Raw genomic sequence first — 12,541 nt, 5'->3', positions numbered from 1 at the left:
AAGTTTGATGGTTCACTGTGTTAATATTGTCTTTCACTTTTATCTGACAAAAACCTGCCAGATTCATAGTCGTAGTGCTCCACAGGTTATTACTGGACTTCACCACAACAACGTTTCATGTTATGATGCTGGATTAGACGAGGCTGTGTGCTTGGAATAAACACCAACATCGCAGTGTGTAAATTGCATTTTAATCACCTTGTAAGTTGTAACAAAAAACACTGATGACCAAAACATAATTGATGTGTACATGTTGTTTACACAATTTGTCAATTTAAACAATGTTTATGGAGTATTATTTATCGTTTGTATAACAGATACTAATTTGTATGATTTTTATATAAAAACAAATCAAATTCTTCCGTGGCTGGATCTATAGTTTGTTTTCATTTATGAATAATCACGTTCCAAACCGTGTGTTACAGCTATGCCTATAAGTCACATATGTGACGTTCTTATAAAAACTGATGTGCATGTCAGAACAGTGAATACAAGCAAGCTCAGGCTCTCTATAATGAATGTTATAAAACAGTTGGCGCACGTGTTACATATACAAAATTCACATTTAGAAACCTTTTCAAAAATGTGCACATATTCTATATTTCTATCGACACTCTGTAGATGCCTTTTGTAACCAGTGAAACAACTTTTACATCCCTGTTAGTGTTCGTTCTTATAGACCTACACTATATCAGACAGTAGTTCTGAATCTCCCGGTAATAAGTTCTAGGACATGTTACACAGTCATGGTCATGAGATCCGTTCATGTTCATCAGTTCTATAGAGTCACACGTTCATATGGAAACAGGACAAATAAGGATGCGATCCTCCAGCATCACGCTAAGCACCAGAAAGATAAAGTAGAGCAGGAACATGGTGGAACCCAGCAGCTTATTCATTCTCCACTTACAGTATGCAATGGAGATGGTGACAAAGAGGAGCATGATAAAGAGCAGCACAATGGCACAGAAAAGCCCGTTGCTGCTGACGGCCACCGGAGCGAAACCGTGGAAGGATGAGTACAGGAGCCATGGCACTGGAAGGCTTTGGAAAGGAGAGACAAAAATGAGGGACCAAAGTTGTTTATTAGCGTTTCTTTTTCGTGACAATCAGCGAATCAGAACTCACCCCACTGTGATGTCAAAGATGTTGCTGCCCACAGAGCTGGACACAGCCATGTCCCCCAGGCCTTTACGAGCCACTATCACACTGGTAATGAGGTCAGGGATGGACGTCCCTGCAGCCAGGATAGTCAGGCCCATTATCTCCTCTGAGATGCCGATGGTCTCACCCACCTACAAGAGCAAGCTCGAGTTCAGAGTTCAGGATAGACGCTGCAGAAATGCAAAATTCCTGCACTTAACGGTTTTCTTTTTTTCATCAGGACTGATTCAGGACACAATCTAATTTTCACTTTCAAAACGTAGGCAAACAATATAATATGTCTAGCTGTTACCACAGCAGCTGACCTGATGGGCCCACCACACCATGAGGTAGGAGAAAACAGCGATCCACATAATGGAGCCCAGGAACGTGACCACAAAGAATTTTCTGGATTTCTGTTGGACAAAGTAAGCGATGTTATAGTAAACCACAGTGTGGGGGGCATTTAAGATACGACAGCAGAGAATCATCCGAGTTGTTACCAGGTTGCGAACATCTGGAACTGTGAGCCACAGAGGGAAGATAATGGGCAGCAGGAAGAGGTAGGTGGCTTGTTTACGTGGTGTGTCGGGCCACTCTAAAGACAGAGGTTCGTCTTCTTTCTCCCCCTCTTCTTCTTCATCCTCCTCATCATCATCTTCATCTTCTTCTTCACTGGACTCATCGCTTTCTTCATCACTGTCATCTTCATCACTGTCAGACCCGCCTGACCCATCATCTCCTGCTGGCACATCTTCCTGAAGTGTTGGGGAAAGAAATGATGATGATGATGATGATGATGATGATGATGATGATGATGATGATGATGATGATGATGATGATGATACATAGAGAGGTATCAAAGACTGTCTTCTGGCTTGTTAATCACCAGGACATGGTTGGAGAGTACCTTCTTGTCCTCTGGTTGCTCCACCTTCTCTGCTCCTGGGGCCGGGGCACCCTCTGGCTCTTTCAACGGCTCACTTTTACTTGCAGCGTCTGCAAAAGGAATCCCAAAACTCTTGTGCATTTCCCTGATTCAGCTATCTAAGAGCACGCCCATGACATTTTATAACCCTTCATGACGGGTGGAGCAATGCAGTGAATGTGTTGTTAGGACTTACGTGATAGTGTTGTTTCTGTAGGCTAGTCCTCCGTTTATATGTTGTTACGCATATGCAATTGGGGTCTTGAATTTTATTTACACTACCCTTTATACACTTCATACTTTACTACTGATCATCCACCTACAGTAACTGAAGACACTAAATGCAAGTTTTCCCATCGGCTGCAACAAATCTTATATAATTCTACTGGAGAATATGTATTATAGACATCTAATCTCTCTGTTGTCACAGAACCTTAACATGCTGAAGTATTTTGGCTTCAGGCTTTTTGCACCGGGAGTAACGAGCAGCTTTCCGACTCTGTTCATGAGCAGACTCTGAAAGCTTAATGAAAGGCGCCTGATGAGTGGATGACCATCACACCTTCCATGTTACCTGCACTTTTGTCTTGACTTTTGCTCTCTGCCGTCCGTCTAGCCACATTATTCAGAGTCTCAGCCTTATCCATAAATTTGCCTATGAACAATCAAACAACCACATGCAAACTTAGAAGAATTGTGCGATGAGTTTCTGAATTATGTGACAATAGCAACAATAAGACAAATAAGCACAGTCACATCATCCACGAGTTGCAAAATACTGGCAGTATCACATCAAATTGCATCATAGTCCTTCCTGCAGCACAGAGCGATTTCATGAGAAGATGAGTGAGTTTATCAAAGGGATTGCACAAAAGGCATTACACAAGATAAGACTAGACAGAATGTTCCTTTTTCATTCCTCTCCATTACACACTATATTGTACCTGAATGCCACTGCTTCTTTGTCATTACTAGCAACATTAAGCATTTTTAAAGGATGCCTTGAGGGGGGAATTTGCTGTTGACCTCAGATTGAATACACCCTCCTCAAGCAAGCTCAAAATGGATAACCAGACTATTCACAGAACATCCATTTGCCTGAATGACAAGCATCGTTGCCATGGCCGCAGGTACCCAAACTGGGACACACTGTCCCATGGTCTTGCTTCAGGCAACTAGAGAACAGTGTGATTGCCATCGCATGACGCATTTATTTTTTCTACAGTAACCTCAGAAACATAACAGGAAAACCACTAGGGAAGCTGCCCAGTATCAGTCTTTTACCACATTGTTTAACCAACAAGTAACAAAACAAAGTCAACAGATTGCCTTTTTGTTATCTAAGCTATTTAATAGAAATATGAACACTTCTTGGTACGTCTCTTACTGATTAGAAAATGTTTAATAACCATAAATAATGTAATAATTATTACGGGTAAACCATTTTTTCTGAGTAATACCATAGTATGTCTATGTGTATCCTAAGAATGTTTTTTATTCACTGTGGGCCTCCAAATGGATCCCTCCATAGACCGAGTTAGGGATTTATCAGCTTGTCAATCTGGACTTGGTGCTGTCTTCATTTGGGACACTTTGCTTTCCATTTTACTATCCACAGACTAAGCCCTTTAAAAGCAGACAATGATCAATCATTATGGCAATAATTGTGGAGATTTGCCACTCACCCTCTCCTATGGGGTCTAATGTGTGGATCATAAGTTGGAAGATGGTGTTTCTCATGGTGCTGTTGTGTAAAGAGGCTGAGCTTCCTCCTCGCTGAAGGGATGGCTTCAACTGGAGAAAGAGGGGGCTGAGGTCACAAAAGCTACTCACAATAACAGACAGTGACATGTACCAGCACTGAATGGAGACTTGTTTGCATGATGATGACTGTAGAAAGGTCAATAACATGTAGACAAATGAATACTTGGAGTGTCTATGAGGATGTTGCATGTTGTGTCTTTCTTTTTGTAGGTTGGTTGGTTTGATTTTAGTACCTTTAACAGATTCTTGTCCTCTGGAGCAGGATGGGCATTATCTTCGGCGTCCCCATTCATCTGCATGCATCAATGTTTTTTTAGTGATAATCGTTCATTAGTAGAGATAATATGGTCTTATACATTGCTATTTCACACAGTGCACACTCAGGGCCTTGCTAGTGTTACATGTCAGTAAAAGAGGTGGAGCTGTGTGTAGGATTAAAATTTGGTGAAAATATCCCTTATCATGTTAAAACAAAAACAAAAAACACGATAGTATGATTATGTATGATGTGAAATAGCAATTTCAACAGATTCAATAATTCAATTTGCTCATTGGGAACACAGCTCCAGCAACACATCGGCGTGTGCACAAATACCATAGCTTTACCTAGCTTTACACTTTCCAGGGTTACACAGTAAATGTTGACGCTACAACACGGCCAGAGCCATAGCTTCTGAAAGGATTACTTTTCTGTAACCAAGGGCTTTGCAAGTAACATTCCACTCTTTTCTCAGTGTGCAAGTAACAGTGCTTGTGACAAGAAACTACAATCTGGCACAGGGGCCCTTACCTTTTCAGGTTCAATAATTCTGACAATGCTCTTGTTTTGAAGGAGTAGGCTCTTGAAGGTCTGCTCTATTTGCACATTAAACTTCATGAATGTCACATAGAGGGTGTAACAGGCCATCAGCATCATGCTCTCCCACCACATTATGACATTATCCAAGAAGAAGATGATGAGCAAGACGAGGCCGACTATGTAGAAGGACACGTCTCTGAAAAGTGGCCACCAGGTTAGATGAAGCACCTCCCGTGAAAACAAAGCACACATTCCAATCACGAACAAAATGTTGAATACGGCAGAACCAACGATGGTGCCGATACCCACATTGCTGTGGGCGATGAAGACGCCAATCAAGGAGGTGAAAAGCTCAGGAGCAGAACCGCCTGCAGCCATGAAGGTGGCTCCTGCTACATCTGCAGAGATAGCTAACTTGTCTGTGATTACCCCCAGCGCAGGAACAAAGAACTCATCGCACACAATTGCAAGTGAAATGAACATGTACATCATGCCAAAAATATGGAGGATCACCCAGCCTTGTCTACGGTCTTCAATAGAAAAAATGTCTTCAGGGTATTCACCCTTCATATGTGGAGCTTCACCAGGAGACGCTGGAGTGATGGTGGTCACAGGAGGAGCTGGTGTGGGTGTGGGTGTGGGTGTGGGTGTCTCCTGTGGAGGCTCAGGGGCCACATAGATGCAATGCACAAGAGTCCGGTTTGTTGTTGGCGGTGGTGAAGATTCAGTGGGGGTGGATGCTTTAAAATCTGAAGTTGTATCCGTGTGATGTGCCACATGCATCCCTGGTGTTGTTTGATCTGTGGTCTCTAATTCATGTGTTGCAGTGAGAGGTTCTTCTAGCCCCTGTGTCTCCACTGTGGCGTCCTCAATCCCCTCTGTTGACCCTTCTCCAAAATCCTCGCCAATCTGAGGCATCGGCAACGGTTCATACAGTCTGGCACTGATGGTCAACTGGTAGAGGGTACAGAGAAAAACCCCGGAGAGGAGAAACAAAACCCGACTCAGCTGCAGTCGCTTCCTTCTTGTACAATACATTTTGCTCCAAAGCAGTGATGATACCGGCTATGGAGAATTAAGCTGCATAAATGGGCTTTGGTAGAGGACAAGTCCAGCACTCTCCCCAGCAGACCAGGGGTCAGAATCTAAAACTTCTGAGGCAAGATTCATGTCATCTCATTTCCTTGGAAAATCCAGCCTATTGAGAATGAAAAGAAGCATGTGAACTATTCAGACAATGCAGCTGATCATTAGATAAATCATTTCTGTTATAGAATTAGCAATAAGCCCATTTAGAAGCTGGTATGTATGATTATTTTGCACGTCAGTGGTTGCTCTGAAGCAAAATGAATAAAATGAGTGAAAACCAAACAATATAGACAAATAAATAAAATGCACATAGAAAACAAACTGGATAGCAACTCAAATAAATGTAATTTGGCAAAAAGATTTAGGTTTTCCGTATGGATCACAAGGAAAAGAAACAACACAATGCATTTCAATTACAGATGCACTCTTACCACAGAGCCAATGTCTTGCAAAGTCCAGTGGCAAAATTCCTCAAAAGCAAATTTCCCCAGTTGGTTATTACTGCACAAATAAAAGGGCAAACTGCTGCCAATGGCCACAGGGTTATGTAGGACACGGACACGTCTTCACAATGGATCAGCATAATACCTGAAGTCTTTTAAGAGGATTATGTACATTGTCTCACTCTCACTTTACCATAAGCTTACCAACGTAGCAATTTGCACTAGAACAACTAACTTCAAACTCCAGCCCAAAATGTTTAACACTAAGTGAGAAGGTATCTGTGAAATCATGGCATTCCTCTGGGATTTTTTGTGTCTATTTTTTTAGTATAGGAATATGAATTTTCTTCTTTTTTTTTTTTAAATTGTAGCGTTATCACATAGGATCTATTTATTCTAAGGTTGACTGCTTTAACCCGGATGGAAGTAATGATGTAGGCCTACATCTCAATACAAATTGATGCCGTGAGTAACACTGAAATACACATATATTTTGATTCTGATTTATGGAAAAGTGTTTGCTTTCACTCATAGCAGCTTAACTGGAACGTTTCAAATCAGTTAGTTTACAGAAACCAATGTATTTCTGGCACAGACTGGTTTTTGTTAACGTTATATCCATGAATGGCATATTCAAGCGTGCTGTTATTAACACAAAGATACATTTCATGGTCCAAAATGAAACCAAACATGAACTAAGTCAAATCTATGAATTCATCCTGCAGGCTCTACAGAGCTCAACTTCTAATTTAACCTCTGATTTATACTTATACTTTTTTATACTTATAATTTATTTACATTTTATTTACATTTTATTTGCATTTTATTTACATTTTATTTAAATAATGTCTGATCTTAGTAATGAGGATTAAAGTCTGAGAGTTTTTTATTTATCTGTGAGTCCAGTGAAAAAAAAACAAAGTGGAGGGTGACCTGTTCCCTGTGCCCCCTTCCGTTTACGCCCTAAAAACCGGGCTCCTGCTTACTAGGTGCAAAAAAGCAAATTCTCACTTCAAAGGCGTGTGGGCATGGATTGATACTTCTTAGATCAAACTCCAGCCTTGCATTTATAAAGTGCGTATCGACTTCATGTTGAAATAATTTAATTTCCCCCTTCATTTTCTGTTGATTTTTTTAAGCAGATACGTGATAGGCTACAGACCACAGAGATATTTCCAAAGATCTAATAGGAACTATTAATTTCAAAGTACGCTGCTGCCACCCGGACGGAAGTAGTGCTGCACATTTCAACACAAACACTGATGTAGAACGAAACGTTGAACGGCACGTATATATTTAGTTGTTATCATATTAATCACTACTGTATAGTTTAACGTATGGGTGGTTGTCTTCTCACAATCTACTAAACTAAACTTTCTTCCATTGGGTCCATTGTTTTTTATCGTTACGTTACAGAATGCTAGCGTGTGTTAGCCGAACAACTAGCCAACATAAGCTAACAGTACTCGGCTGTGACATGTTGTCTTCTTCTTAGCTATTAACGTCGTTAATGGTCGTTGTTGTTTTTTTGCATGTCCTCTAGTGACAGGAAGAGAAGCTATGCGACGCTGACTTCTCATTTAATCTTTTTTTCTTTATTTTCCTTCAGCGGGAGCACGTTCGTTTGTACTTAATCCGCTGTAGTATCGTCCGTCTATATAAGCAGCGCCATGCCGACCGTGGTGTTGATGGACGTGTCTCTGTCCATGACACGGCCAGTGTCGTTGGATGGCAGCGAGGAGTTTCAGAGGAAGAATCTGGCTGTCCACGGACTAAACATGTTGTTTGAACACATGGCCTCAAACTACCGCTTGGAGTTCACATCACTGATGGCCTTTTCTTCCCTCTGGGAGCTCTTGGTGCCTTTCACCAGAGATTACAATGCATTACAGGTAAACAAAAAAAAAAGTTTTACCTCAACGAGGCTGACATTTGGAAAGAGTTGGGGATAAACTAATGCATGCATTTTCTGCACAGGAGGCTCTGGGCAACCTGGAGGACTATGACAAGACCTGTGTTGAATCCGCTCTTAATGGAGTTAGTAACGTGGTACAGCAGGAGTGGGGGAGTGCCTGCCCATGTCAGGTAATTTGGCAGGTCCTTTATACAATATAACCACACCTCCTAAATGTATGTAAATGTACAGTGTTTGGAACCATCTGTACCTGTTTTTTGTGACCTAGTCATGTTTATGTACCTCCTTCATTTGTCCTCTAGGTGGTGCTGGTGACTGATGGATCTCTTGGTATTGGAAAGGGTTCCCTACGTCAGTCCCTCCAGTCACTGAAACACCGTGGGGATGACAAGAAGTTCCCACTCCCCTTCCCTTTCCCCACCAAAATGTTCATCATGTCTGTAGCCAATGCAGAGGAGGTACTGACTGAGTCAATAAGTCATTTCTAGGTTACTTGGACCGTGATCTGTACACAGTGAGGATATGACCATGGAGGAAATTTGATCACATACCATGCAACTATAGCAGCTAGCTAGCAGCTATAATCTATGTCTAAGGTGATGGATTCTACTGAGCCTTGATAATTTAGTTCACATTGGAGAAAACGTAGGAGGAGAAACTGGCATTTTGACAGTTGTTACTACCATCATGTTTGAGCAAAGACCATAACTGTGATATTACAGTGACTCCTAGTGACTATAGTGGTTGTGGGACATCTGTTACTGTTTAGTTCTGTGTTCCTGGGGAGCAGCCACGCAAACATTAAAGTTCATGGCAAGTTAGCACTTGCAATTGATTTGCTGGGTGCAGCCAATGTAACTCCCTGTCTTGTGGAATTTCAGTTACAGATGACTGATGCCATGGACAACTTGGAGGAGCTACTTCGTCTCAGTGGAGGTGATGGACAGATCTTTACTATGGAGGGGCCACTTTGCATGAAGAGTGTACAGGCCATGTTTGGGTAAGACTCTTACTAGGGAAATAATCCAGAATAAAATGTACTTCTCATGTTTTATATGTTAACCTGGGAGGCTTCGGCCATCGTTTGTCTTCAGGAGGCTCATCGACCACGCATACTCTCCCTTCCATGCTGTCCTGCACTGTGGGAACTTGTCCTCAGATGTTCAGGTGTTCCCACGGCCTGAGCCGATTGTGATGGATGAAGAGGTGGAGCCCATGCCCCGATCAGTCAATACAGGTACCTTGCTGGCTTCAAATTTCACAATTTAGAGTCAAAGTCAAACAATTAGTTTCCCATCTTCATTCTGTACTTATTTCTTATTTCAGATTTGGAAATTGTGGGCTTCATTGAAATTGCTGACATTTCCAGTCCTCCTGTTATTTCCAGACACTTGGTACTGCCTATTAATGTAAACAAAGGTTAGTGTTGAACATTTGTTGTGTTGTTTTAAAGAAAACCATTCATAGACGAATCAGCGGTATAGCTCATTGCTTTTGGTGTAACATATTTTCACAGAAAAAAATCCCCTGCATTATTAAAAGCTATGGTTTACAAGCAACAACATCATCAGATAAATTAAAGTGAATACAAAACAATTAAGAGTTAAAATATAAAGTGTTTTTGATGTCCCCTTTCATAATCAAAGTAAACACCTTTTTTTTAAATAAAAAAAAAAATCAAAATCAATGAGCCCTCAGTATGCCACATGTCAGATTGTCGTATTTTGAATGTATTTTATTTATATTGATTTTCAGAGGTGGATGAAGTCGGCACAGGAACCACCGATGAGCTTGAGGAGGAACCCTCTGCCAGTCAAATGGCTGGCAAAAGTCCAAATTTCTGTGTTCTTTTACATGGCAGCCTTAAAGTAGAGGGCATGGTGGCGCTGGTCCAGCTGGGGTGAGATGCAACAGAGCTGTTTAGGTTTAACATATGTGAATTCTGTTGTGTTCAGAATGTATCACATTTAAATATTGAGACACCTGCAGAGCAAAACAAGTTTATATATGAAGAAATGACCTAAATCGAACTTGCCTTTCTTCAGGCCAGAGTGGTATGGCATGCTGTACTCCCAAGCAGACAGCAAAAAGAAATCGAACCTGATGATGTCTCTGTTTGAGCCGGGTCCAGAACCTCTACCATGGCTGGGCAAGATCACACATTTGGGACCAATATCAGGTAACCATTCACCACTTCTGGTTTCTTTGGCAGAAAACATGTTGAACAAGAGAACAGCAAATCTACAGGGTTACTCTAGCATGTTATACATATACTCTAGTTTCTTGTTCCTGAAAGCATACTTTCAATAGTATGACGTGTTTAGGCTATTGCAAAACATTACTTTTTAATGTCACTTATGACACACTAACCCTTGTACGAGTACACGATCGTACACGAGACTAAATGTCTATCTGTTCATTATCAAGCAGTTAATTTACACAGCTTTTATTTGGCTGACTTTGATTGTGCTACTGACTTCACTCTGATGTTTCATGACCTTCCTGGTGTTTCAGAGGCGGTTGAAAATCCCTATGGAGAGGATGACAGTAAAAGTCCTTTCCCTCTGCAGCCCCCGGTCAAACGAAGCTATGCCCAGAATGTCACTGTGTGGATTAAGGCCAGTGGATTACAGGTGCAGTAAAACCAATGTATATAAGCACTATTGTTTGTTGATATCTTAGGAGAAATGGCAGATGGATGGTTGGTTACTGAGATATATAGGGCGAGAGCCTTAACCATGCTTATAGTTAAAGTAAGCTCTGGAACAAATATCAATGCTGTCATTCTCCAGACTGATGTGCAGAAGATCCTAAGGAATGCAAGGAAATTGCCAGATAAAACGCAAACCTTCTACAAGGTAAATATCACTCAAATTACCGTGAAATATGAATTTCAAATATCTTTGACGTAATTAAGTTTTTTTGTTTGTTTATTTTTTTTATGTGATAATGCCAGGAGCTGAACCGTCTTCGGAAGGCTGCCTTGGCTTTCGGTTTCTGGGAGCTCCTGAAGGGAGTGGCTGACCTGTTGGAGAGAGAATGCACACTGCTGCCGGACTCGGCCCATCCGGATGCTGCCTTCCAGCTCTCGCATGCTGCGCAGCAACTCAAACTGGCGAGCACTGGCGACTCCCAGTATGCGGCTTTCGATCACAATATTGCTCCCATGCATACTGACTTCTCCAGCTGAGCCACATCTGTAAACATTTGCCTAACATATAGTATCCTCAGCCTGCGTGCACCAATGTTGAGACAGCATCTATGCTGCTGTGCTTAAAGAAGTCCAAGAGGCCGCTTCAAGAACCTCCATGTGGAACCTACAGGTGTCGGGTTTAGAATTGTGTTTAGAAATTGCTTCTTTGACACCGCTTAAACTTGGCAAAACATACATGATGAGGTGTTTGTAAAATGTTGGTGTGTACATATACATTTCTTTTTTTACATGTTCCTTTTGTAGGACTTTTTTCACAAACTGACCAGGTTTAAATGTGTTTTCACTGGCAAATAACATTAACACGGAAGCCTGTGAAATGACTGTTATTGTTGGGATTTAAAATTCAGGTGACTGTCAAAATAATTTAATAGCCGAGGAGCGGAGAAGGCATATAAGGTATACACATTAGGCTATCATTGAGCAGAAGGGACACAAAACGCTCTGTATTTTAGCAGTCATAAGTGTAATTTTCCCTGAGGTTTGTGATGTCAATGTGAACAGATACAGTATTTGTTAAGAACGTTGTTGCTTTCTACATAAATACACAAAGTACTGCAACTCAAATGACCACAGCAGCATTACCACTGCATAAAAAAAAGATTTAAAAAAAAAAATAAACAACCACGCAGGATCAATATCAAGTTCTATGGCTGTTGCAAAATACATCTGCTTATGCTCAGACTTGGACACATCATCAGTGTTTCCTGGAGTCACTAGGGCTGCGTTTCAATAACAGTTTGAGTCGCCCTCGCTCACTTGCCCTCAGCCCTTGCTATGACGTCACACGGAGGCCACTTGGAGGGCGGAGGGAAAGTGGGTGGAGGGGGAGTGAAAGAGGTAAATGGAACACACCTGCCCTCGTTCACTAACAGCCCAGACAATCATGGATCAACCACACGTTGTTGGAGTAGCGCTATACTGCCTATTCCAAATTACACAAAATATGTGGAGACTCAATTCATTGAGACGAAGACGTATTCTGCGCTTGATGGCAATACGGCTGCTTATATACTTACACTTGTAAACGGTGGGCTCTGCCATAACTGCAACAGACAGTCTAATTGCACAATTTAAGAAAATGAATTCAATTCATTTTCTACTTTCTTCTTCTTCTTTGGTGGTGAATAGACAGCAGACAATGGTGTTTGAGGTTCATTATCGCCACCGCATGGACATATTTTTCGTGCACCACTGCAATGCATTGTGGGTGATATACAGCTCTGAAGTGGACATCGTTGTTCACTCG

At 41.5% G+C, this 12,541-nt stretch overlaps 2 protein-coding genes across 3 annotated transcripts; one reads left to right on the top strand and one right to left on the bottom strand.

The window, feature by feature from the left end:
• Positions 1-175: 175 nt before the first annotated feature.
• slc24a1 (solute carrier family 24 member 1) lies at positions 176-6,285 on the bottom strand. The gene is made up of 9 exons (XM_084017738.1): positions 6,155-6,285; positions 4,626-5,832; positions 4,069-4,128; positions 3,757-3,865; positions 2,054-2,142; positions 1,647-1,901; positions 1,470-1,559; positions 1,129-1,295; positions 176-1,044 (listed from the first exon to the last, which is right to left on the bottom strand). The coding sequence occupies exons 2-9, from the start codon at positions 5,670-5,672 to the stop codon at positions 795-797; spliced, it is 2,067 nt and encodes a 688-aa protein (XP_083873864.1). The 5' UTR covers positions 5,673-5,832; positions 6,155-6,285; the 3' UTR covers positions 176-794.
• Positions 6,286-7,428: 1,143 nt separating this feature from the next.
• ints14 (integrator complex subunit 14) lies at positions 7,429-11,983 on the top strand. 2 transcript variants are annotated; one of them, XM_084017491.1, is made up of 12 exons: positions 7,429-7,450; positions 7,776-8,058; positions 8,144-8,251; positions 8,384-8,539; positions 8,963-9,081; positions 9,176-9,318; positions 9,408-9,500; positions 9,837-9,981; positions 10,127-10,260; positions 10,596-10,714; positions 10,874-10,939; positions 11,038-11,983. In XM_084017491.1, exons 2-12 carry the CDS (start codon positions 7,837-7,839, stop codon positions 11,269-11,271), a joined length of 1,539 nt encoding a protein of 512 aa, XP_083873617.1. In that variant the 5' UTR covers positions 7,429-7,450; positions 7,776-7,836; the 3' UTR covers positions 11,272-11,983. The 2 variants fall into 2 exon arrangements, with proteins under 2 accessions (XP_083873617.1, XP_083873616.1); XM_084017490.1 differs by lacking the exon at positions 7,429-7,450 and having other exon boundaries at positions 7,550-8,058.
• The last annotated feature ends 558 nt before the right edge of the window (positions 11,984-12,541 follow it).

Source organism: Eutrigla gurnardus, assembly GCF_963514095.1.
Source record: "Eutrigla gurnardus genome assembly, chromosome: 9".
NCBI classification, from domain to species: domain Eukaryota; kingdom Metazoa; phylum Chordata; class Actinopteri; order Perciformes; family Triglidae; genus Eutrigla; species Eutrigla gurnardus.
The sequence above is the reverse complement of the archived record's forward strand: the minus strand, read 5'-3'. Positions and strand labels throughout refer to the sequence as shown.